The following is a 27,525-nucleotide window of genomic DNA, read 5'->3' on the forward strand; positions in this document are numbered from 1 at the left end:
CAGGCAAGTTACTTTAACTTCTCTGAACCTCAATTATCTCAACTCTACAACAGGAATAATAGCAGTACTTAAATCATACTCATAACATTACACAATGGAATCATACCATCAGCAAAAGGTTGGAAAATAATTAAAATAAGGCATGCAGGGCACATAGCACAGCAACCAGAACAAAAAGCAAAGGTACTGCAAAAGTATCAAGTGGGCATCTGGATACACAAGTCTCATTTTTTAAGAGGAATCTGGCCTGAAGACAGAGATATGAAGCTCACTCAATGTGAACACCCCTGTCAGAAGAACTGATGTAATCACTAGTGCAAACACACAAGTGGGAAGAATGGGGGTGTGCGCTAGACCCCAGAAATCCCAACACTCAACAAGGGGAGTAGAAAAGAAGCCCATGAAGGACACAGCGGGGAAGCAAGAACGCCAAGAGAGGGAGGAGCAAGTGAGCAGCACTCTGGGCAAAGTGCCTTGTGATTTGGCACCTGAGCCCTCTGCCCCTTGTCAGTGTCTATGGTTCAGTGAGGGCTATGCCTGGCTGGGTCGTACCTCCTGAAGGCACTCTTGAAATGGTGACCGGGTGAACAGTAATCGGAATAGAAGTCAGATTCTGGAAAGTGGAAAAATAAGTGGGGGTCTTTCCTTCCAAGCAGATGGATGGATTGTTCAGGTACAAAAGGGTCAAAACAATTGTGGAAGTCTTGGATAGAAGCAGGGGAGGTCATAGGAAAGGGGAAATTGGAAAAGGTAAACTGACATGAGAAGCCTGTTGAAAATAAGCCAAAGAGGATTTAGGTTGGGGTAACGCATCCTGGAGCCAACCACCTCAGGAACATCAAGTTTAACACAGTTCCTGTTCAGTGGGCCAAGAACAGCATTTCTTTTATACACAATATTAGGCTGTGGGTTTAACTGTGCCCCCTAATCCCCAGTACCTCAAAAATGTCACCTTAGTTGGAAATAAGGTCATTGTAGATGTACTGGGTTGGCCAAAAAGTTTGTTTTTTTCTGTAAGATGGCTAGAGTAGTGCTTAGTTGTCTTTATCTTCATTTGAAACAATTTTGTTAGATTGCATTGTGACAGCTGTCACATCAGCATGCTTTTTTTTTAAAAAAAAATATCAAAATTGGTGAATTTTTGTATAGTCACTTTAATATTGAAGATGGAAGAAAATATGCAACATTTTCAGCATATTATGCTTTATTATTTCAAAAAAGGTAAAAATGCAACTGAAAAGCAAAATAGCTTGGTGCAGTGTATGGAGAAGATGCTGTGACTGACCAAACATGTCAAAAGTGGTTTGTGAAGTTTTGTGTTGGAGATTTCTTAATGGATGATGCTCCATGGTTGGGTAGACCAGTTAAAGTTGATAGCGATCAAACTGAGACATTAACTGAGAACAATCAATGTTATACCATGCAGGAGACAGCTGACCTACTCAAAATATCCAAATCAATAAAGTTATTGGTGAAAATGAAAAATGTGTCTTATTTTATGGGGGAAAAAACCCCTATGGACTTTTTGGCCCACCCAATAATTAGTTAAGATGGACCTCTAATCCAACATGACTTATGTTCTTGTAAAAGGATAGCCATATGAAGATCCACAGGGAGAACACCAGATGATGACAAAGGCAGACTGGAGTGATATGGAATGAAGGAACACCAAAGTTTGCCAGCAGACCACCAGAAGCTAGGAAGAGGCAAGGAAGGATTCCCTACATATTACAGAGGAAGGATGGTCCTATAGACACCTTGATTTCAATTTCCAGCCTCCAGAAATGTGAGATAATAAATCACTGTTGTTCTAAGTACTCCCCCCGCCCCAGTTTGTAGTACTTTGTCATGGCAGCTGTAGTAATATGGCAGAGGCAATTTAGACCTGAAATTTGGGGTACCTCCTGAGCACAGGCAGAAAAGAGCCTAGCTTTTCTGAGAATCAAGAGAAAACTATCTTGAGCTGGCAATTAGCAGAAAACTAAGAAAGAAATATAAATATGGGGTGACAACAGAAGTATGTAAGAAAGGAAGGGCTAGAATAGACAGGCCATCTTATGAGGTGGTTTCCCTAACAGGACAAACTAAGAACATGGAGCTGAATATTGCTAAGTCTACATATGTGTATCTGTACCCACCAGCAAGTGGTGGTCAATCATACCCACATAGTCATCCCCAGAGATTCTTCACTGTTCTAATGAGGTTATACACTCTAGTTGCACTGCATTAAGAGTAATGGCATAGAAAAGAACACCCTAAGTGTGCGCTGCTTGGAGGAGAAAGGCCCCTAGTCCCCAAAGTGACACCAAGTTTGGGAAGCCACCCAGAGAAATGTACTTGTTCATGTGTTACCCCCAGGGTCTTTTGTCATCCCACTAGGCTCCCAGAGAGCTTGTCTCCCTCAGAGGGAGACAGATCTCCAAATAAACATGAAAGATGATCACATATCCTAAGTGTTTCTCATCTGCCATGCATCCTTCCATGCTGTTGCCAGATAAACTTGACTCCTGGAGTGTGACCAACCCAACATCCATTTCCCCTCATCAATGCCCCACATGGCCTCTCTCCTGCTACTAGTCAAACCGAGAATAATGCTAAAGAGACTCCCTGACCAAATCCCCGTGGCAGGAGAGGTTAGTGGAATCCCAGGATGCTTGAGAAGGGGAAACATGTGGGAAAGAGCGTAGATGGAACAGCCAATGAGGACAGGCTGATGCTGGAAGAAATGGAAGCAAAGAATGAAGCTCAGGTCATGAGGCCACCACTGAGAGTGACTATCTCCAACTGACCAATGGGTCTAAGGAAACAATATTTCTGTCCTTCAACTAGCCAACACCTATTCATGAGGACCTGCTAGGTGCAGGTATCATGCTTGACATGGGGGCATATCAGTAGCAAAAGAGAGACAAAGCTCCCTGACTCATGAAGCTCCCATTACAATGTTTCAGGAGGAGATCCTCTTAGTGCATCTGAGAATAATAAACTATAGATCAAACACAGCCTCTGACAACCCCCCAAAAACTACAAATGTCCACTGGACCACATACCCCAATTTCCATTTTGGAGAGACTGTTCTTACAGAAATGGTGACTGATGACCTCCCTATACTTTGCACCTCTGTGGGTGACCAGGGGACTCCCTTTAATCTGATCCATCCGTGAACATCTTCAAATAATTGACAGCAGCAGTTATTTGATTGAGATTCCAAATCAATACCTGAAATAAATCCACTTTCTCATTCTTGCCCACCTTCAGTAAAGTTGCTGCTGCAGGTAAGGTGGAAAGCAAGCTTTGAAAAGCCTTAAACTTTATTCTGTAAACTTAAACTTTATTATACAAACACTCCTGCACACATAGGCACTCACTCCAGAGTTCCCTGTTCAACAGTAAGAGAAGCACCTTCCTACCCCCATTTAACAAAACCAATGAAGAAACGTGATCTCACTACAACTTTTAATCATTCTAATCTCATGAGCCAACAGATACTGAATAGTTCAATGATGAAACCTCAGATAAATGGACTCCAAATTAGCTAGTTTTGCCATAGTTCCCCCCAAAGCAGGTGAGTCAGGTGATCTGGAGACCTTGGCTCTTTCACTGATCCCCCAGAACTATCCTTGTGCATGTGTTTGACAAGCCTCCTTCATATGGATCCTTAGGAGGAAAAACCTGCCTTCTTTCCATCACACTTACTTGTTTTCCATATTCCTGCCAAAAACCAAAGTCATCAATCCAGTACCAAACCCACTCAGTAGTGAGGATGAAGTGTGGAGCTCTGGTGACTGAGGAGGCTGTAGAGAGGCGGCGGGCCTGGGCAGTGCCGAACTTCATAGACTCAAAGTTCAGATACTCACGGTGAGAGTTATTGACCGAATCAGCACACATGACTCTGCAAAAGAGCATGAGAGGTACACTTAAAATTCCACCATCAAAATGAACATAGGCCTTTCATCTTCCACCCAGCTGGTAGATGTGAACAATAACATGACACACACATTTAAAAAAATGTTTCCAAGGAGGGAGGGAAGGACTGCTTTTTAAGATCCATTTTGCCATTCAAAAATAATAAAATCAAGGTAAAATGGGAAACTCATCACAACATTCCTTTCACTACAGAGAAAATGCTAGGTAAAAAAAATTTTTAATGCACTACTGAGCTAGCAAGAAAGGGAAATCCATACCCCAATATAACAATATTTATGTATGCTGAGTGTTTATTGTTTAAGTATGGGCCTGCTGACACCATGATTTCTAACTTCTAGCCTCCAGAACTGTGACAGAATAAATTTCTGTTGTTTTAACTCACGAAGTTTGTAGTAACTGGTAAAGCAGTCCTAGGAAATTATTATACCTACATTAGACTTACAACTAACTTTTAAATCAAAGCAATGAAAGCCAGAAAACAATGGGATAATCTTTAAAGAGCTGAAAGAAAATACCCAATAAAACTCTTTCAAGAGAGAGAACGAGACTCCTGGCCAAGATGGAAGACACACTTTGCCTCCTCACACAACCAAAAGAAGGACAACAGCCAACTTAAAAACAAAAAATAACCAGAACTGCCAGAAAATCAAACTGTGTAGAAGTCCGACAACCAGGGCGTTAAAGAAGAAACATTCATCCACAGTAGAAGAGGCGGAGACGGGCAACCAGGGCAGAAAAGACACACAGCAAGACGGCACATGAAGGACCAGGTGGGCAAGGTGACAGCTGGTGGACTGGGAAGTCCCACATTTGTAGGAGGATGAACCAGGAGGAGACAGACTATGCAACCCAGGGTTCTAGCGCAGGAGATAAAGCTTCAAAACCTTAGGCTGTAAAAACCTGTGGAGGATGCGGCAGCAGGAGAAACTCCCAGCCTCACAGGAAAGTCTGTTGGAGAGAACCACAGGGTCCTAGAGTGTACACACACCCACCCACCGGGAATCAGCACTAGAAGGGCCCAATTTGCTTGTGGGTAGCAGGAGAAGTGGCTGAAAGCCAGTGGAGAGCCAAGCAAGTGGCACTGTTCCCTCTCAGACTCCTCCCCCACATACAGCGTCACCACGCAGTGATCTGGGTTGCCCCACCCTGGCAAATACCTAAGGCTCCACCCCTTCCAATGTAACAGGTGCACTGAGACAAATATGGCCCAAGGAAAGAACAGATCAAAGCTCCAAAAACAGAACTAAGCAATGAAGAGAGAGCCAATCTATCAGATGCACAGTTCAAAACACTAGTAATCAGGATGCTCAAAGAAATGGTTGCTTATGGTCACGAAATGGAGGAAAAAGTGAAGGCTATACTAAGTGAAATAAAGAAAGAGATACAGGGAACCAAGAGTAAAGGGAAGGAAACGAGGACTCAAATCAATGACTGGGAGCAGAAGGAAGAGATAAACATTCAATCAGAACAGAATGAAGAAACAAGATATCAAAAAAAATGAGGAGAGGCTTAGGAACCTTTGGGACAACTTTAAAGGTTCCAACATCTGAATCACAGGGGTACCAGAAGGAGAAGAAGAGCAAGAAACTAAAAACTTATTTGGAAAAATAATGAAGAACTTCCCCAATCTGGTGAAGGAAATAAACTTCCAGTAGATCCAAGAAGCTCAGAGAGTCCCAAAGAAGTTGGACCGAAAGAAGCACACACCAAGGTACATCATAATCACATTACTCAAAATTAAAGATAAGGAGAGAATCTTAAAAGCAACAAGAGAAAAGGAGACAGTTACCTACAAAGGAGTTCCCATAAGACTATCAGCTGATGTCTCTAAAGAAACCTTGCAGGCAAGAAGGGGCTGGAAAGAAGTATCCAAAGTCATGAAAGGCCAGGATCTACTTCCAAGATTACTCTACCCAGCAAAGCTATCGTTTAGAATGAGAGGGTAGATAAAGCGCTTCCCAGATAAGGTGAATTTAAAGGAGTTCATCATCACCAAGCCCTTATTATATGAAATGTTAAAGGGACTTATCTAAGAAAAAGATGATCAAAAACTATGAACAGTAAAATGACAATGAACTCACAACTATCAACAACTGAACCTAAAAACAAGAACAAAAACAAACTAAGCAAACAACTAGAACAGAACAGAATCACAGAAATGGAGATCACATGAGGGTTATCAGAGGGGAGGAAAAGGGGGGAGAATAAGGGAACAGGTACAGGGAATAAGAAGCATAAATAGTACATACAAAATAGACAGGGGGAAGTTAAGAATAATAGTACAGGAAATGGAGAAGCCAAAGAACTTATATGTGCGATCCATGGACATGAACTAAGGGGCAAGGGATGCTGGTGGGAGGGTGCGTGTAGGACGGAGGGGAATAAAGGGGAGGAAAAAAATGCGACAACTGTAATAGCATAATCAATAAAACATTTAAAAATAAGAGTGAGGATGAAATAAAGATACTTTCAGACAAATAAAAAACATATTTGCCACTAGATTCTTAGTAATGCAACTTCTAGGAGATGAACTAAAAAAGGAAAATGGCCCTGGCTGGTATGGTTCAGTGGACTGAGCACCAGCGTATGAACTGAAAGGTCACTGGTTTGACTCCCTGTCAAGGCACATGCTTATGTTGCAGGCCAGGTCCCCAGCTGGGAGTGTGCAAGAGGCAACCAACAGATGTTTCTCTCACACACGGATGTTTCTCTCCCTTTCTCCCTCCCTTCTCCTCTCTCTAAAAATTAAACTTTTTTTTTAAAGAAAATGATCCACAAGGAAATATATGGCAAAGGAACGTTAAGCGCAAAATAAAATGATATATGTGTAAGTTGAAACAAATATTTACTATATTAAAACAATGCTAACTTCTAATTTCTGGGATTAAAAAAAAAGAATAGAAGCAACACATATATACACATCTTATATGCCTGGCACTGTTCTGTTTTACATATATTAATTCAAAATAACCCGATGATACAGAAACTATTATTTCATCTTCTTGACATATGGGAAAACTGAGGCACAGGAGGGTTAACTAATTTGCCCAAATTCATATAAGTAATAAAAAAGTTTGAATGGAACTACCTCAGAATTCAAATGTTCAAGATTCTTTTATAATTTGAGAGAATGATTAAAAGTATAAATTAGTTTAAATTATTAAACTAAAGTTTGTTCAGTTAAAGGATCTGTTTAGATTTCTAGAGTAACAAGTGAAAGAACAGAGATATTCAATACAAACTTCCAAACTAACAGATTAAAAAAAAGATCAAATGAAGGAAAAAATCTAAGAGAAAACCAAAAAAAGAAGAGAGACATGGAAAAAGCAGGTCAAAGAGCAAAAATCAAGATGGATAGTAAAAATTAATTCAAATGTATAAGTAATCACAATAAATTTAAGTAAACTAGCTTTTAATTCAAAGACTATGACTATCAAACTGGAAAAGTTATATGTTTACAGGAATCAGTTCTAAAATATGACAAAAAGCCTTGAAATTACAGTAAATAACTAATATAGGCTAGCATAGTAAATAGCAAACAAAACAAAGTTGAAGCAAAAATCATTACTAGAAATAAAAAAAGCATCTACTACATTAACAGGCTTAGGTTACTATGAAGATAAAAATGTTAAACTTGTATATGCTTTACAACAATATTTTTAAAATCCTATCCAAAGATATGCTTTTACTGATTTTAAAGGGGAGGATGGGATAGGGATAGGGAGGTAGAAAGGGGGGCAGGGAGAGAGACAGAGACATTGATGGGAGAAACATCAACTGGTTGCCTTCCATATATACCTCTACCAGGGACCAAACCCACAACTTAGGTATGTGCCCTGACCAGAAATCTAACAGGACAATGCTCCAGTTTTTAATAAATAACACAAAAATTGATGAAATTACAAGGAGAAAATGACAAATGTATAGTGTTATCATACTGCTGTGGGTAACTGATTAAAACAGCAAAGAAATCAATAAGGATATAGAATATTTGAACCACATAACAAATATACTTCATATAACACTGCACCCAAAAAACTTTTAGCGTACATAGAACGTTTACTAAAACTGACCATGTCTACATCCATAAAGCAACTAACAACAAAATTCAAAGAATCTGTTATTATATGCTCTATACTTTCTGATCACAATGCAAATCATTTGAAATTAAACAAACAAATTTTAAAATACACTGAGAAATAAACCATGGTTTCTCTAATATATAAAATCAAAAAAATGACAAAAATTAGTTCTTCTAAAAAAGGAAAATATTAGTAAAATTAATATATGTCTGCAAGATTGATCAAGAAAAAGTGGAGGGGAAAATATTAGAAATGTAAAAGGGGCAAAAATGCCATAGAAACTAAGAGGTTATCACTATTACAAGCAACCTTATGACAATTGGCTTGAAAATAAAGTGAACAAACTCCTGGGAATGAACTTACCAAAACTGACTCCTGGAAAAACAGAAAACCTGACTGGTTCTATACCAATGATGAGAAATTGGAACAGCAGTTTAAAATCCTCCCATTAATTAAATATTAGGCTTAGATATTCTTATCATCATTCATTAAGGAAAAAAAGAATTCTGATCTTACATAATTTTTTTTCAAAGAACTGAAAAGGAACTATCCCAGTGTCATTTTTAGGAAGTTAGAAACTTCTTTAAGATAAAAAACTGGGCAAAGATAATATGAAACAATTATAAACCAATCTTACCAAACATAGGTGCAAAAATCTTAAAACCAAATACCTGCAATCCAAATTCACCACTGTGTGAGTGTGAGTGTATGAGCAAGTGTATCCTGACTGAGTATGACTTAAGCCCAGGTATGTGGTGAACTTAACATTACAAAATTAATGTAATTCCCTGCATTAACAAAACATGGGCTTCTCATGAATGCAGAAGCAGCACTCAATAAAATTCAATTTAAATATATAATTTTAAAAATACTCCATGCATATGAGGAATAAAACTAGAACTCCTTAAAAAGGCCAAAGGTTCCAAATGTTTACTCATGCTTAAGTGAGCACCATTTTAACATTTAAAATTTACTACTTTTAAAATTAGAGGAAAAAAATGAAAAGAATAACATTTCTGCTATTACCACTTCTATTTGGCATGATACAGGAGGTCCTGGCCATTACAATAAGGCAATAAAACAAAATAAATTGTATAAGAATGAAAAAGAAATAAAAATGGTATTCACCAATTACATTAATTTCTACATATGGTTATCTAGAATATATAAATAACTATACAGATATTTCACATATATTAACAATAGATTCTTCTGAGTTAAGATATTTTAGGAAAGTTGCAAGATACAAGATTAGACAAATGTAAGTTCCATTTCTACACATCAGTGGAGAGAAAACAGAATTTTTTAGGTGGGATATAAAGTACAACATGATAACTACAGTTAACAATGCTGTATGGTATATTTCCTAGCTGCTAAGAGAGTAGATTATAAAAGTTCTCATCACAAGGAAATAAGTCTTTTATAACTATATGCAGTGATGAATGTTAATTTATTGTGGTAATCGTTTTTGCAGTACAAGGTCTATCTGGAAAAATTCCAGCCATTGTTAATGTAACAAGAATGGTTTGTGTGACATCAATATAACCTGACAGCCAAGGAGAGTGGACCGGAATGTGCATGTGTGAACAATGATGACTTCACTCTACTAGTCAAGGGTGGTGGCAGATGCCACTGAGTGAGACTGTGTACTGTGTGGCTGTCGCATTGAAAATGACTGAACAGGGAGAGCAACAAATCTGCATCAAATTTTGTGTTAAGCCTGAACATTCCTCCATGGAAACTATTTGGATGATTCAGAATGCCACAGCTATGGGCAACTGGTGATTGGCAGCTTCATCGCGACAGCATGCCTGCTCATGCGTCACATCTCATGCAGAGTTTTTTGGCAAAACATCAAATCACCCAGGTGACTCAGCTTCCCCACAGCCCAGATTTGGTGCCCTGAGACTTTTGGCTTTTCCCAAAACTAAAATCACCTTTGAAAAGGAAGAGATTTCAGGCCATGGATGACATTCAGGAAAATACGACAGGGCAGCTGATGATGATTGGGAGAACTGTGTGAGATCCCAAGGTGCCTACTTTGAAAGGGACTGAGATGTCACTACCCTTTGTACAACGTTTCTTTTATCTTCTTCAATAAATGTCTCTATTTTTCATATTACATGACTGGATACCTTCTGGACAGACCTCATATATATATATATGTAAAGTGATTGTGATGGGACACAGAAAAACAATAAAGTTAAAGGCTGGATAAACAGCAGTCCAGCTGTATGACTTCACAGGCAAAGGCTAAAATTTCACAAATGATTGCCTATCACTCTTCTGAACCAATCAAAGATATATATACATGATTAGTCCCGACTGCAAATAATTCAGAATTCACTTGTTACCATCACATCTTTCCCTCACAGCTTCCCCCTGAAAGAAGAGGAAGATGGGAGAACAGAGGCACCACACCCCCAGTATGAAGACTAACTTCCAGATCCCAGCCCAGAGCTTTCCATCTGCAGACCAGGCAGCTTACTGTGTGAGTTTGTGAAGGCCACAAACACTAGACCCTGAAGGGTCTAAACTTCCCACATTGCACGCAAAAGCCTAGGCACAAAGCAGACATAAGTCATGTATTTCCTACCTGTCTTTATTGGGATTGCTATATGCTTCTTCAATAAGCTCCATTTTATCCAAATCCTTCCACCTGCCTCCATCCAAGAACTGCCATCGATACGGCAAATGGAAATGAACTTTACTGCATTTATCTAAAATAAAAATATAAAGACGACATTTTGGCATTAGACAACATGACCTAGGTCCCATGTTTCTCAAAGAGTGTAGTGCTGCGTGCTGACCTGGGAATGTTATAGAAACCTGTGAGGGAGTCTTTTTTAGTACAGTCATATCTAAACACTTAGATATTGAAATAGTATAAATTTTATTATATACATTTTATTTTTATATCTCCCTTTTTAACAGGACATTACACTGACTTTTCAAACAGTTCATGTTGCCAGGTTACATTATATATGTATTTCATCTCATGATAATAAAGAAGCTGATCATGAGAAGGTCAAAGGTTCCATACCTGCAGGTGGCAGTCTGACTATGCATTACTGCCATTCATATGGTAGGTGAACAGGTGGCAATCACACCAAAAACAGAACCAGCTTTATCTCTACCATCCCAACCCTGGATATATTTGACCTCAAGTGGGTCAGCAGAGTGTTTGCAGTACACATTGGTCTTTCTGGCTGCTAACATACTCAACCTCTCCTCAACATGTCCCCACACCTCTGAAGGTCTTTATACACTACACTGCTCTGCCCCTGCAGGTATATACATAATGAATGGCCCAAGTCTATGGGTTTCAGCTGACTGCTCCCCCTACACCTTCCCTGTGCTCTCCAGGGCCTCACTCGCTCCTAGCACTTCAGTATGCTTTGTCTGGATGTACACCGAACCCTCACCCAGAATGCCACCCACACCCTCTCCCTACCTTTCAATATCCTCTATAAGGTTCTGGTACATCCATACAGAGGAATGTTGTGAGAGGAAAGAGAGACAGGAAAGAAAAACAATGGGAAGCTCTGTGCACCCTGCTATGGGTCTGCCTCCAAGACATATGCTATTAGGTAGCAAGACAGCCAACAAGGTGCAGAATGCCTCTTTTGGGGGAAAGAAAAAAAAGGAGATATTTTGACTAAATACACATCTATGCACATACTATTCCTTGCAGGAACTGGGTGGCCAGAACAGAATTATGAGGAAAGATTTCTGTTGTTTTTTGCATCTTTTGAATTTTGAACCAAAACATATATTATATATTCCAAGAAATTAAACTTCTGGGTAAGTGAAAAAAGACCTAACAGTGTGCACAGTGCACCTGTGTACAAAGGAAACAGACTAGACATATACACTTGTACACATTTAAAACTTCTGTGAAAGAATATTAAGAGAACTGGTAATAATGACTTTCTGGAGAAGATCTAGGTACTGGGGAAAGAGATGTGAGGGAGACATTTCTTAATAACTGTCCTTTTAACATTTGTAATTCACCTCTCAAAATAACAATGAAGCTTGGCTAATTTGACGCCTGGAAATAATTAAAATATTCTAAAATTTTAAGCATTCTTTCAAGTAAATCTCAATACTACTCTTCCCCAGAAATTCTGTGGTGGTGGTGGAAGGACCATGGAGGAAGGTGGGAAAGGCCAGGCCTGGGGCCAGGCCAAGCAGGCAGGAGAGAGCACCTGGCTAAGAGGACAGAGACCAAGAGGAGAGACCCTAACTGAAGGAATCTCCTCCAAGTTCAGCAAGGCTGGATACAGCCACATCCTGACTTGTCCAGAGTTAGAGCCTCTTGGACTCCTGACTACAGTGTACATAAGAGTGATAATGAAGGGCTCAGCCTGGGTAGATGAGGTCGTAACTGTGGTCCAGGGGTCACAACCAAATAAGATTTCCTATTTTCTTCTGAGGGGCAGTAAAGGAAATGATCTAAGTGTTCAGTCACCACCTCTATACACCCCAGCACAGGTGAATCCTAGATGGCCTGAAGAAAGGCTCTCCCCTTCAGAAGATACTTCCAGGGAAGGGTCACCACCCACTGCCTTTCAGGCTGATGCTTCACTGAGAAGACCAAGGGAAGACATTGTGGTCAAACAGCAGGTTCAAGCCTTTTGGTTCTTAATCTGAGCATAGAGCCACAGCTGCTCACGAGCCAGAAGGTGCTAGGAAAGGAGGGTGCACACGGGCCATCACAACCACAGTGGCTGGCAAGAGCCGAGTCCCAGCTCAGTGATGGAGGCATGAGGCCCCTTCTCTGCCATATCTGTCCTCCTGTCCCCTTTTTCTGTCTCCTTCCTTTCTGCTAACACTCCCCCACCTCACTGTGGCATTCCAGAGTCTAGGCTTTCTAGGTGAGCCACAGAAACCAAACAGTTCAGCAAAGTAACTGTATTTACATCCCCTTTCTCCCTACAGCCCTTGAAATGACAGACCAATGAACATAAATCCAAAAGCACTAGAAAACAATAAACCATCCCATCAAAATACTATATTTATTGAAGAATTCCTAAAAATATGAAACAGATTCAAACTGATACAGAAAAAGGAGAGAGACAAGCACATGCGAAGTATGCAGAAGAGAGCTACTGCAGAAGTGGGAAGGGTCTGCAGGTTTCACCAACTCAAAGTTCAATGTAACAAGGAGCACGACGACATCCAGGCAATTACAATAGTAATTGGGACCCACCAGAGCAGGTAATCCCTCAGTGCCTTGCTTGTGCTCAGCAACCTTGTTATTTGTCTCATGGAACATGTGAGTATAGATACAAAGGCTACAGAGAGAGAAGCTGGTGAGGGAGCCATCAAAACCCCCAGTCCTAGGATATACCCTACCAGGCCTCCCACCAAGCAAGATGTACTGCCTCTTCCCCACTAAGCCTGGCATCAGAATCAGCACCCCCACCACAGGCACATGGATTATTCTGAGTACCAACATGAGGAGAAAACAAAGAGTCACCCACTGCCCTGACCAGATGGCTCTGTTGGTTGGAGTGTCTTCTCACACACCAAAAGGTTGCATGTCTGATCCCTGGTCATGGCACATAGCTAGGTTGCAAGTTTGATGCCTGGTCAAGGCACGAGGGTCTGACAGGTGATACATGTTTCTGACATCAATGTTTCTCTCTCCCTCTCTCTCTCTCCCCTTCCTCTCTGCTCTCTCTAAAATCAATAAATATATCCTCAGGTGAGAATCTTTAAAAAGTCATCCATGACAGAAGGAAAAATTACATAGGCAGGTGGCTAACAGAAAAATCAATAATTATTAGAGAAAACAGATCAAGAGTAATAGACCTAAAGAGAAATGCTTAATCTCTAAAACTAATTTTTAAAAAAACCATAGGAGAAACATTTTCTGTGGACTTGAAATAAGCAAAGATTTTAAGGTATAAAACACAAACCATTAAAAAATATTTAAATGATTATCAATATTAATTTTATATTCTTCAAAAGACACCATAAAGAAAATGAACATGGAAGAACAGACTGGGAGAATATATTCTTAATACCTATATCTGACAATAACTTGTATAAATATTCAACTCTTGCAACTCAGTAACGAGATCAAACACCCCCAAAATGAGCAAAATAATAAAAATCACAAAAAGTCACAAAACACCACATAATGAATGATTCCATTTATATGAAATATCCAGGTAAATTCATACAGATAGAATGTAAATCTATTGTTGCAAGAAGCTTGAGGGGAGGGGAGGATGGGAGTGACTGCTAATGGTTACAGGGTTTCTTCAGCAGTGATGAAATGTTTTAATATTGGCTCTGATAAATGGCTGCACAATTTTTTGACTACATTAAAAACTATTAAATAGGTGAATTGTATGGTATGTGAATTATACTCAAAATCTCAATAAAGCAGTTATATAAAAAAAAAGAAGCAAAAGATTTAAATAGATACTTCACAGAAGATACAAATGGCCAATAAGCACATGAAAATAAATGTTAAATATCATTCATTATCAGGGAAATGCAAATTAAAACTACAGTGAGCTATTATTACTCATTTATTAGAATGGTTAAAATTTAAATGGCTGACAATACCGAGTGTTGGCAAAGATGCAGAACAACTGGAATGCTCATACATTGCTGGTGGGCAGGTAAAATAGTATGTTTACTTTGGAAAACAGTTTGGCAGTGTTTCATAAAGTTAAACACACATTTATCACATGATCCCATAATTCCACTTCCAGGTCTTTACCAAAGCAGAAACATATATCCACATAAAGCTTGTACATGAAAATTTATAGCTTTATTTGTCAAAAGCCAAAAACAGGTAACAACCCAAATGTTCATCAATATCTGAATGGATAAACAAACTGTAGTCAATCCATGCAATGAAACACTACTCAACAATAAAAAGGGATACACTATGGATATTCCAGAATGACCAAACCTCAAAAAAATGCTGAGTGAGAGAAGACGGCATAGAAGAATACACGCTGTATGATTCTGTTTATATGAAATGCTAGAAAAGGCAAATCTAACCTACAGCAACAAAAAGTAGATCAGGGATTTCCTGGGGTCGGTAATTGAGGAGTGACGGTTAACTGTAAAGGGGCATAAGTAAATTTTTGGAATGCGGGAACAGTTCCATATCTAGATTATGGTGATGGCTACATGGGCCATTTACCAAAACTCAAGAGTGTACACATAAAATGGGTGCATTTTATTGTATGGTAATTAGATCTCAGTGTTGATTTTTAAAATTCACATATATGCATCTATGGCACATATTCCTTGATTTGGCATTCCAGTTCCAGGAATCTATCTATGGAAATGCACATGTGTGCTCAGATGTTCAATGGAACATCACTCAATCAAATACCACACAATTGTTTTTAAAAACAAGGCGGAGCCCTGCATGGTGTGGCTCAGCGGACTGAGCACTGGCCTGAGAGCCAAGGGGTTGCCAGTTCGATTCCCAGTCTAGGGCACATGCCTGGGTTGCAAGCCAGACCCCCAGTAGGGAGAGCGTGAGATGCATCTACACATTGACGTTTCTTTCTCCCTTCCCTTCTCTGAAAATAAAGTCTTTAAAAAAATAAAATTAAATTAAAATTAAAACAAGGTGGACTTACACATACTAACATGGAAAAAACCTCCAAGACACAATGTTAAGTAAATGAAGCACATTAAATAATGTGTCACACGATCCCATCTGTTGAAAAATACACAAACAAATATCATGACCACACAGCATGTGTTTACCTTTGGGGAAGGCTGAAGGAGGACTTCAGACTTTACTCTGTTTTATTAGACTCTTTTACAAAGTCAAAGTGTCCATGAATTGCTTGGGTAGTTTATAAAGACTGAAAATGAAACAAGAAGTTGTGGTGGTTGTTTTTTAAGAGGAGTCATGGAATTTGAGAAGGAATCATTCTTCAGTCAAAGCTCAGGATAGCAGTAAGAAGAAAACAAAGGTTTAGTAAAAATATAAACACATACATAGGCACATGAATTGCTACTTCTGATAAAACAGGGACTGTAAAGACAAAACACCAACTTAAACAATTACTTGTCCCCCAAGAGTGAACATGGGTATCTCCTGCTCAGGAAGGGCCTTCCCAGTTTCCAAGGCATCTCTAAGTCCACCACTACCCTTTATAAAGGACACTTATCTTTGTTCCCACTAAACTGCGTATCTGTGTCTTGTGAACATCTGTAATGCCATGCTAAGCTGCCTAAGGGTTCACTCACTGCACGAACCAAATAGTCATAGCCCCCAAAATTCACGTACCGTTTGATTTTTAGAAATTCATATAATTCCTACTATTCCCAACTCCCCAACAAAACTGCTTCAGAACTGTTTTGGCCAAATGCCACACCAGCTCACAGTTTAAGAAGGCCTACCTTCTCTGGATGAGAAGAGAACTTTATGCATGGCCTCCGAACAGAGCTCCAGGAATGAGAAGCAGTCATTCCATCCACATGTGGATCAAGAGGTTTCTTGAAACTTACCTTGAAAGCTACAACTTTTCCAGATATGGAACAAGCAGATCTGATCGTTCTCCTCTTGGTTAGTAGTGGTTGAGGACACAGAACCGGAACTGTCTCTTCTTTCTACAAAAAAACATCACAAAGATGTATCAACTTCCATGGAAGCTTCATTTATGGGGTTGGAGTAGTACAAGAAAAAAGAGAGAAATGAAGATTCATTCATCTCTCTGCATAAGAAAAGTGGGCAAGCAACCCACAAAATCCTTTAATGCTTAGAAGGAAAGCACCCTCACACATACAGGTGGGCTCTCTGCTTTGTAGGAGCCAAGGAGCCCAAAGCCAAATATAGGATGCCATGGGAGTTCTTCTCTCAGCTTTGGCTGTACACCCAACTCATGAGGAGTCTGGTTTAAAGATAGAAGTGCCTGGCTCTGCCCCCAACTGACTCAGTCAAAATCTCCAGGGGTGGAACCTGGGGAGAACCACCATCACAAACACTGAGATAAGTTTAACATTCCATCCATATCTAAGATATATAAGCTGCCATCTGTATCTAAGGCAGTGATGACACCAGACAAAAAATGGAGGGCTGTATTTTAGAAACTGGATTTAATTCTTATAGCAAATACTTGTTAATTAACTATTAGAATTGGGTACCAATACCAAGGAAAAAGGAATAAATGGAAAGCCTACCCTCAAAATAAAATGTGAATTTATTTTAGGTTCATTATAATAATTTTAATATAAAAAGGGCATGTAAGTGAGTTGGTTACTTTTAATACTTCCCACCCACCACAATATAAGCAAGCATATAGCAAACCCTCTCTAGTTATTTTGTTATTCATCTTTCCTTTTCTTTTTATGGGCCTGTCTGACATTCACAGGTTGGGCCTCAAAACCTACCCCTGTGGGGTCCTGAAGGTCACCTTCCATAATCCAACTGAACTCTTCAAGATATATTTAAAGCAAAACCTGTCTACTTCTAGGCTTCCTAGTACTGAAAGAAATTAACCAGAATTAAAGAAAATGTACAAAAATATATATCAAGAATAAATGTTAAATATAAAAATCAGATAAGATTGGTGTGATAAGTTTATCTGCTGGTAGTCCTGACACCTAATATTTTATAAAGGGAGACTTTTAAAAATCAAATATCACTACAGCTAACAAGTGGGTTTGACTGTGCATCACTGGGAGGAGCCATGTCTCACAGTTGCCAACATCTAACCAGGGCCCAGGACAGTGACTACCACACAGCAATCTCTAAAATTTGTTAAATGAAACAATGGATAACCAGAATGACCAGCCAATGGCCAATACTGTGAAATGCAAGGGATACCAATGAATCCTAACCTCTGTGAGGGATCAAGTTAGTCATTTCCCACACAACAGGTACTCAAGAAATGCTTACAGAAGCAATCTCTGCTCAGAATTCCCTCATGTACCTGTCTGTAAGCCTGACATTCCTTTTAAAAAAATAACAATTATCCTAGCATGCTCATTCATTCATTCAACAAATGTCTGAGTGCCTACTGTGAGCCAGGCACTGCCCAGGTAACAGAGATGAGCAGTTTTACCATGACTAAAAAAAAAATTCCACTTAATTTTTATCAAAAAGAGGACCAGCATTAAACTATACCTTGTGCACCCACTTTTAAAAAAATCAAAACAGAATGTAATGCAAAGGATGCCCCTAGAGTTGTGAAGCAGGGCATTCTTAACCTTGGGGTCCTACATTGACAGGCAAGCTCTCCAGGGGGCAGAGGAACGACTGCACAGAGATGCAGTCTCCCATCTCAGTGCAGATCAAGCCCAATAGAATCATTCACTGTCAATACCAACTGGCATTTTTCTTGATTGTCTTGTTTACAGCCATGATTTCAACTCATCTTCACAACCCCTACTAGTTAGAAAGGGATCACTAATAGCATTTTCCTAAACAAAGCACAGACTTATACAAAGTCACACATTCAATTTAAGGGCCACCTGGAATCCAGAAGCTCCAGCCCAGGGCCTTACCAGAAGTCTTCGGTGAGCCTGGGACAGAGCTCCAGTTCTTGATGTCATGAGCATTTCTATAAATGGAAGGCAGTCTGGGCACCAAGTCTGAGCTCATGCCCAACTTCTGCAGTTTTTCCAGATTCTCAGGATTAGAGAGATTATGAGATCTCTTACAGCCTTTGCCAAATTTGCATTCACCCTGTAAAAAATACTGGCAGACATGGAGTTTGCTACATTTCTCCTGAAAGGCACAAGCGCCATGGAGTCCATCTCCTTTGTTGTAGTGAAGGCAGATCTGTTGACAGAGAAGGAAAAAAACAGCAGTTTAGTAAGACCTCACATAACACCATCTCCCTACTGACCAGTCTACTGGTTGAAAGACCTAGCCACTGCTGTGATTCCATCACCCTCATAAGCCGCACAGCACTGAGAATATCCCCCACTCTAGAGGGATGACTGTTAACATACGCCCTTAGCTAAAATGGAAACTGAGTGGACAGCACACTGCTCAGAACAAGCCCCACCACTGGGAAAATCCAAAGAACTTCAAACTGATAAGAGCTGCTCCTTCACAGGAGACATTTTAACGTAAATTGCATAATAGCTCCTAACAACCTTTACACTCTACCTACACCCTTCTCTTCCTGATTTCACCAGTTCTCCCCTACTCAGGCCCCAGTTTCTCCCAACTCTTTGTTCTACAACTCAGGGTCAAAGAGGCTCTGAGGGTTTCAGGTATCTTAGAGAAGACCACATACAGCCCTTTATTCCTCATGGGAGCAAACAGACTCAGCAACATTAACTGGCTTGTCCTAGATCACAGGGCAATCTACCACATCTGGAACATACAATGACTGTTGAACTGGGTTGTTGGCAAAACTGGGACTTGAACTTCAATCAACTGCTCCTTCTGTACACTCTAAATTCCTGGAGATGTAAACTGGGCCAGAGACCACTAAAGGCCCACCCACACAATTCATAGGTATTACACTGAACAAGATTCAGCAGGGACCCCACTCTAGGAACAGAAGCCCCAAAGGGAAAGGCCAGAGAAGGATGCACCTTAACAGTGATTCTGCCACATACAAGCTTCCTCAGGTAAGCCACTCACAAGCTCTGAGATTCAGTTTTTCAATACATAAAAATGGGAATAATCCTATGTATGTTGCTGGGCCATTGTGAGGATTAAATGGGAAATACACAAAGTGCCTAATATAATGCCTGGAACACAGTGGGTGCTCAATTCATGGTGATGGCCTCCAACTGGTCATCTGATAAGGGGCCTGGCCTGAGAGCAGAGGTCCAGACGCAAATGCTGCACCGGGTCCGAGTTTATGGTCTCAGCTCCCATTTGCTGTCACTGTGTTCTGAACCAACCTATACACCCAAGCACACAGAAGCTATACTCTCCAGACTGATCACCTTCTGATTCATTTTTCACACTACAGACAAGATGATCTCTCCAAAACATGAATGCCCGCTCTGCAAGCACAAACCTCCCCACCACCTGCGCATTCCCTCCCTGTGACACAGAAGGCTGCATGGATGAGCCTCTGCCCACCCATTTCTTTTTCTTCAACCCTATATCCAGGTTGTGCTGATCCACATGCTGTCTCCTGACCATGTCAAGTTCCCTCCTTGGTCTGTCTCCCTCTTCTCAGACCTTCATCCTTCAGTCATCCTTCAGCTACGAGTACAGGCAGCATCTACTCCAGGACACTCTCCCCAGCACCCAACTATGCCTCCAAGACCAGGGCACTGACTTCTATTAGAGCATCTGAAACAGCACTTTGATTATCTGCTGACTTGTCTGTCTGACCCGGGAAACACGCCTCCTGGAAAGGCAGAAGAGGGACTTTTGTCTCCTATCACCCATGCCTGACCCATAGAAGATATTCAATGAAGGTTAGCTGAATTAATACTAATTTTCGAAAGGCAAAAGAAAAAAGTTATTGCCTATTACGTGCCAGTCACTATGCTATGCAGCACCTTTCTCAAATCGATGATTTTAACTGAATAATATAGAAGTGTTTTTGTTAAAATATGCCAATCTAATTTCTGTTTCCTCATTGCAGGAACAGTGTCAGAGCACCCCATGTAACCTGGCTGACCACAGAAGGCACTGCTGAGATGTGCTGCAGAGCAAAGCTAACTCCCAGCCCAGCTGCTACCCTCTGGAGCCACTACCTTACTGATAGAGGCCACACTCCTGTGAGATGCTCTCAGCCAACAATGGAGCATGCCATCGTGGGGAGGCGCAGGCCATCTCCAACAGCTAAGTCTTTATCTGAGAACTGCCTGTTGGCCCAGCAGAAGCTTTCTTGGAAATGGGTTATAGTCAGGATAACTCTCTGCCCAGTTCCCTTCCTTCTCCCTCTCCTGCCACAGATGTCAGACTGGCATCACTGCCTGAGGCTCACCCCAAGTTTTTCTGCTCACCCCCTAATAAATCTTACACTTCTAATCCCATCTTGGTGACTGTTTCTAGGAAGATCCAAAGTCATACATAGCCACTGGCAGTGAGCTTTGAAACAAGTGGTTACCTTAAATGCAACATGAGAATTCACATCACCTAAAGTTCAAAATCCTACGTGCAACTGAATTAGTAGGTAGCACATCATCTGCAGGTCAAAAGCCCTACAAATCTTCACAGACCCAACTGGGTCCAGTGATACCTGTATGGTTCCAAGTCCTGCTAGACAGGGAGGGGCTGGCTGGTGTTTCATCCCCTCAGCTGCATTAATTACATCTTGCCAAAGCCACTGGCCAAACAGGATCCCCCAACCTGAAAGAAGCCCTGGAAAGAAGGCACAAGCCCAACTGATACAGAAGGAAAGGAGGCTTCAAGGGACGTTAGCCCAACGTCACAGAGCTGGGAATACAATCTAGGTTTCCTCCAGGAGGACCCCAGTGATCACGATGGGGGCCATGGCTTCACTTCTGCCATAATATTTCCAATCTTCCAGCTTTCTGCCCTCTCTCCAATTCCCTGCTCACATGTCTACCTGGTCCTGGCACTTACCTCCGGCAAGAGCCAGGGGTCATTCTGAAACAAGAGCTGGCAGAGCTCACTGTAGCTGAGGTGGTCGACGCCGTGAGTTTTCAGCACACTCATGTTGTGGTCAGTTGTCAAGCTGTGACTGTTCCTACAGTTTTTCCTGCAGAGGAGAACAGCTGGTATCACAAATGAACTCTGTCGCCACAAAACTCTTATGTTGAAGTCCTAAACCCTAGCACCTTAAAAGTAACTGTATTTGGAGGCAAGAGTCTTTGGAGTGATTTTAAAATTAAAATGGGGTTATTGGAGGGGAACAAATTATATCTGACTGGTATCCTTATAAGAAGAGGGGATTAGGACACAGACTCACACAAAGGGAAGACAATATGAGGATACAGGTAGAAGGTGGCCATCTGTAAGCCAAGAGCAGCCTCAGAAGAAACAACCTTTGATATCTAACTTCTAGCCTCCAGGACTGTGAGAAAATAAACTTCTAGTTGTTTAAGCCACCCAATCTGTGGTAACTTGTTATGGCAGCATGATCAAACTAATACAGCTGGTGAAATCAGTCTTTAAGATAATTTTACAAGAATAGTTCCTTACATTGTTTAAAGCACGGGAGAAAAACCAGCATGCCTATGTGATGATTAAACATAAAACTTATTTACAAAGAAAAAGATGGTAACTTATGAATTCTAGAACCCAGAATAGCATCTCTCAGCAAGTATCTGATGAGAATGACATGGCCATTTGCCAAAGAAGAGTCGTAACATACCAGTCATTGGATACTTAAACAGTGGCTGAATAAATGAATATAGATGCCTTAAGGCAAGGGACTCCACCTCCTCGCAGTGGACCAGTACCTGTTGGGCTTGTGAGGAGCCTAGACACCTGGCCACACAGCAGGAGGTGAGCTTGAACCTAATGTCTTTGAGTCATGTTGAAACCATCCCCCATTCTGAAACCCTCAGAAAGAAACCATTCTGAAACCTCCTGGCCTATGGAAAAACTGTCTTTCATGAAACAGGTTCCTGGTGCCAAAAAGATTGGGGACCACTGCTTTATGTTTATAAGCGCTAACACAAACACACCCCTGAGGCCCAGCCTTTTCTCCTCCTTCCTCCATGTTTTCAATCAATAAGCTCTTGTTAAACACTTATTGTGGGCCAGGCACTGGCACCACACCCCAGTGACCCAAATACTAAAACTGACTGCCCGGGGCAACATAATCCAGAAAAGCCAGGCAAATACCATTTACTTGACTCAAGCACTGCCTTAACTCATACATCATGCTTATTGTAAGCATCTCAAAAGAAAACTGAACCCCTGATCCAACTTCCCCAAACCTCCACCATCTCAGTAAAAGGCAGTTTCCCTCTTCTACAGTACACATCAAAAACTTTGTAGTCATCCTGATTCCTCACTTTCTCTCATCTAGTGGGGGTGAAAGACATAAAGGTTACTCTAAAATGGAGTGGAAAGTGCAAGGTCAGCTGTGTTCAGAATACATCAGTATGGAGAGGAGGGGCACCTGAGCCTGACAGAAGTGGAGAAGCAAATGAGAGAGGGCCTGAGCCAAATTATTAGGGTTGAGGAGGATCCAGGCAAGGAGAAGGAAAGAGCATTCCAGGCAGAGAAGCTAATAATCAAAGCTGCCAGAGCCAAATCTATCTAATCATTATAATCATGGCTACTAAAACTTCTTAAGCATTTACAATGCACCAGGCATTGCCCAAACATTTTACGAGTTAATTAATCTAGTCCTCAAAAACTCTATGAGGTAGGTGGTATTATTATCCCCATTTTGCAGCTGATGGAACTGAGGCTCAGATATAAAGTAATTTGCCCAAGATCACCCAGCTAGCAAGGAGCAGAGGCAGGGCTGGAAAAAAGTAGGTTTGTCTTCGGACTTGGCCACAGTGCTCACTGCGCCCCACCCACCTCCACAAGCACAAGGTGGAAGTCAGGGACTGGGGACCCTTCCCAGATGTCACCAATGAGCAAAAGAGGCAGTGAGAATCTATTTCTGAAAAAGTCAACCTGCACTTCAGGAAGATCATTAGAGTTGCAGGACAAGCATAGAAAATAAAACCAACCACAAATACTCTCCCTACACAACCCAGAAACAGTCTGAGAAGGAAGGTGCAAGAAATTCTTGTGAGAACCTCAAGGAAAAGAGAAAGGTGAAGAATAAAGATATAGAATATAATGAACAAAATAATCTAACAAACAAAATAAAAACAGAAGCATAGATATATAGAACAGACTGTCAGCTAGCTGGCGGGGGGGGGGGCGGGGGCTGGATGAAAAAGGTGAAGGGATTAAGCAAAAAAAATAACACAGGCACAGGCAACAGTATGGTGACTATCAGAGGAAAAGGGGGTGGGGAGATGTGGGAAGAGGACAAAGAGGGGATAAATGGAGGCCCAAAGAGACTTGACTTTGGGCAGTGAGCAACATGCAGGTGATAATGTTGAGCTGCACACTTGAAACCTGTGTGGTTCTATTAACCACTGTCGCCCCAATAAATTTAGTAAAAAAGAAAAACTCAGAATCATCTAGGCCAGTAAATACCAGATGTCCAAATTTCCAAGACAAGTAACCCCAAATTTTGGGAAGTAGCCTAAGAAGAGGGTGCCATCTTTATCTTACCAAATACAGACATTAGCATTAACAAGATCCATCAATTATCCCCATAGTAGACCCATCCATCCACCATTTATTGTGCCTGCCTTCCGCTGCAGCAGCCGCTCCTCATTCTCCCCTAAGGTGCCTCTTCTCCACCAGTATCTCAAGGCCCATTTCCTCAGCGTTCCACCCTCTGACCCACCTTAGATCTGACCCACTTCTGGAGTCACAGCCCACACGGCTCCCACACCAGGCAATCAGGGCCCTGGCCGTCCCCTCAAGCTTCAGACCCCTGGGCACACTTCAAAACAAAATCCCCTCCTGCTCTCTCAGCCAGTAAGAAAGGGAAGTAAGAGTCGTCTCTCAGTCAACAAAACTGAGAACTGAGCCATCGCCTCTCTCATATTGTCACTACACTCTCAACAACTCCCCAGCTCTCCAAATTTTTCTCACATTCATCCCTTCTCCTTAAGGCCCTACCTGGGCCTTGGCATATTCTAATCTAGATACTTCTGGGCAGCTGCTTCACAGAGACCCCATTCCCCAGCCCCACTTCCCCACCTAGGTCGTCCAGCGGATGCAGGTGGGCGAATGCCTGCCACTTCTAGATCTGACCCATGAAAACCTCTCTCAAACCCTCTACTGTTCATCTTCTCCACCTGCTTCCTAGAACCAGGTAGCCAGAACGGCCTTGAGAGCCACAGGCTAAGGAGAGCAGAGTCCAGGTCAGCCAGCCTGTGTCCCTGAATAACTGCACGGATCATGGGTTAGTACTGGACCTGACATGAGCAAGAAGTGTCTACTGTGTGGAAGGGAAGAGAAGGGAAGAGAAGGGAAGAAAAGGGAAGGGAGGGAGGGAGGGATTAATTCTTTTAGATGACTGGACTGATTTCCAACAGGTCCCTCCTATAAATCAGAATCCACACGAAGAAGCAGACGTGGTGGCTGCTCTCTCCTGCCATTTCACAGTTTCCTATCCCCTTCGGGTCCAAACTCTTTAGTTTAGCGCAAACCTAGCCCACCCACCTCCCTGAGCACCTGCCCAGGCAGCGCGGGAGACCACCGGCCAGGGCCCAGAGGGCGAGCCTCCACGGTCGGTCGTTTCCGCCCTGCCGCGGGGCGGGGGGTGGGTAGGTGCTAGGAGAAAAGAAACCAGGATGTTGTCAGGGAGAGGGAGGAAGGGGCTCAGAAAATACAAGTGATTTTGCAGCGAAGGCCAGGAGGATTCACGGGGCAAACCCGGACTCGCGTTCCACGCAGAGCGAAGGCCAGCCGAGAGCAAAGGCTGGGAGTGTTCCAGAAACCAAAGGGCACTCGGCGGGGGGCGGGGGGGCCGGAGCCAGTTCCTCAGGGGCCGCGGGGACGCCGGTGGGGAACTTGCATTTTACTCCAAATGCCACTGAAGCCTCTACCGGCTGCGGGGCTGAGGGAGCCGCCGGGGGCGGTGGCGTGGCCCTCAAAGCTCTGCAGACGGGACGTCGTGGGGGAGCCGAAAGGCCAAACGCGGCCCCTTTACTTCAGAGTCCTTCCCTCCCGAGCCCAGCCCCGCACTCGCCCCGCCGCGGCCACACCCAGGTCGCCCCTGCCTCCCAGTCGCTCAGCTGGCAGGAGCCTTCCTTGCTCGGCTCCGCCGAGTCCCTCCCTCCCACAGTGCCAGGTATTCAGTGGGTGCTCACTAAACGTTCGCTGACAAGGGGGAACGGCCACCAAATCGCCTCCCCAAACTTTAAAAAGGGCTCAAAGCGGGCCGGGAGGCAAGGCGCCCGGGGTCCTCATCCCGCCCGACACCTGGGGCCCGCCGTCGAGCCGCGCGGCGCCTTACCCGCTCTTGACGAACTTGCAGGCCCCCAGGACCAGGTACTTGCAGAAGTGCAGCTCCCCGCAGAGCCCCGTGCAGGTGGTCTTGACGCCCCGGCCGCGACACAGGCGCAGCGCCGAGATGGCCACCACCACCCGCTCGGAGCCTGAGGCAGCGGCCGCGCCTCTCGCCCGCGTCGCCACCGCAAAGCGCCGGCCCTCCCGCAGCAGCCGCTCCAGCTTGTCCGCACCGACGCCGTGTTGCAGGCGGCGCCGCAGCTCCTCCAGCTCCAAGGCGCCCCCGGCCGCGCACAGCACCTGGGTCACCTCGGCGAGGGCGGCGGCCTTGGCCATGGTCAAGGCCGCGGCGGCGGCGATGGGGTCGCACGGCCCGTCGGACTGCCCGCTAGCCGGGCGGACGCCGAAAGGTGGAGACGCCAGAGGGAAACGAAACCGAAAGCTGCCTGGGCCCGAAGGAAGGGAGAATCTCTGTTGCCTCGCCACGCCCACGGGCCCGCAGCTGAGTGGGGCTGGGTGCCTTCCGGCCTCTGCGCCCCCTGCTGAGGCAGCCGCCCAGCCCGACCAGGAAAACATCTTTTCCGTCGGGAGGCCGCAAGCGATCTGACGGCGGCCCGGACGATACACGGGGACCTCGGAGCGGCTCTCGGGACGATGGGAGGAAACGCGCCACACGAAGCCCTTCACCTCGGGGCCGCAGGAGCGACGCCCGGGAGCTCGCGCTGCCGCCTCCCCGGAAGCCGGCGCGTGCGGGAATCGCGCTGCCGCCAGCTCCAGAGCTTCTGTGCCCCCGCGCGTCAGGCGAGTGGGCTGCGACGCCCCCTGGGAAACCGGCAGAAACCGGCTCCGACGTCGACCTGCGCGGTCCGGACGGCTTACGTCGACGCGACGCCGACCCTGGGCCCCGGCCCAGCAGAAAACTATCACTCCAAATGCGAAGGGGACGAAGCGTTCCTTTCGCCTCAGTTTTGGAGGCGAAACCCCCGTTTTAAACACAAAAGAGTATATTGTTTAAAAAAATCAGAACGTGTCTCCGCACCTTTGCCGAATAAAGAGTGAATAAATTGTGAGCGACTGTTCCAAACATAGAGAAATGTTAAGGATGGAAGTGACTTTTTGGAAACTTTAGGCAAAGTCGGAAAATGGCTATTAACATTTTCCGTGTGTGACCTTTGACCCAGCAATCCTTCCTCAGAGAATCTTCTGGAACTAAAAGGAACAGGACCAAAGTTATGTACCCAAATGTTTACGTTGGGGAGGTTGGGTACTGGGTACAAGGGTTGATCATTATCCACAAGGTTAGCCGGCCTGAACAACCATGTATTAAATCTCCGTCTATTGACAGAGAAAGACCCATTCTGTCTGTGTTAAGTGAGAAAAGAAAGCTGTGTAGAGGCGGCGAAATCGAGAGCGAAAAGAGAATCCCGTTTGTGTGTGAATGTGGAGAGAGATTTTTTAATTAGCCTGGAGAAGACTGAGGAAGACAAACACCGCTGTTTGCATTAACGTTGGTTGTAGGGAGTGGGCCGGAGGTACTAGGATAGTAGAAAAAAAGAAAGTGAGGGGTGGACAGATCGTGGTGAAAAAACAGCATTATAT

General features: G+C 43.1%; 1 protein-coding gene across 1 annotated transcript in view; it reads right to left on the reverse strand.

The window, feature by feature from the left end:
• Positions 1–26,289, reverse strand: part of PARP12 (poly(ADP-ribose) polymerase family member 12) — a 38,624-nt gene extending 12,335 nt beyond the window's left edge. The window contains exons 1-6 of the mRNA XM_054563869.1: positions 25,934–26,289; positions 21,508–21,643; positions 18,504–18,780; positions 16,506–16,607; positions 10,603–10,726; positions 3,694–3,889 (exon numbers count right to left, since the gene is read on the reverse strand). Of these exons, the coding sequence (XP_054419844.1) occupies positions 3,694–3,889; positions 10,603–10,726; positions 16,506–16,607; positions 18,504–18,780; positions 21,508–21,643; positions 25,934–26,262 (1,164 nt within the window). The 5' untranslated portion in view covers positions 26,263–26,289. The remainder of the gene's footprint in view (positions 1–3,693; positions 3,890–10,602; positions 10,727–16,505; positions 16,608–18,503; positions 18,781–21,507; positions 21,644–25,933) is intronic.
• Between the last annotated feature and the right edge of the window lie 1,236 nt (positions 26,290–27,525).

This window comes from Pteronotus mesoamericanus, unplaced genomic scaffold, assembly GCF_021234165.1.
Source record: "Pteronotus mesoamericanus isolate MK-2021 breed Mesoamerican mustached bat unplaced genomic scaffold, CSHL_Meso_final scaffold_85, whole genome shotgun sequence".
In the NCBI taxonomy this organism is placed as follows: Eukaryota; Metazoa; Chordata; class Mammalia; order Chiroptera; family Mormoopidae; genus Pteronotus; species Pteronotus mesoamericanus.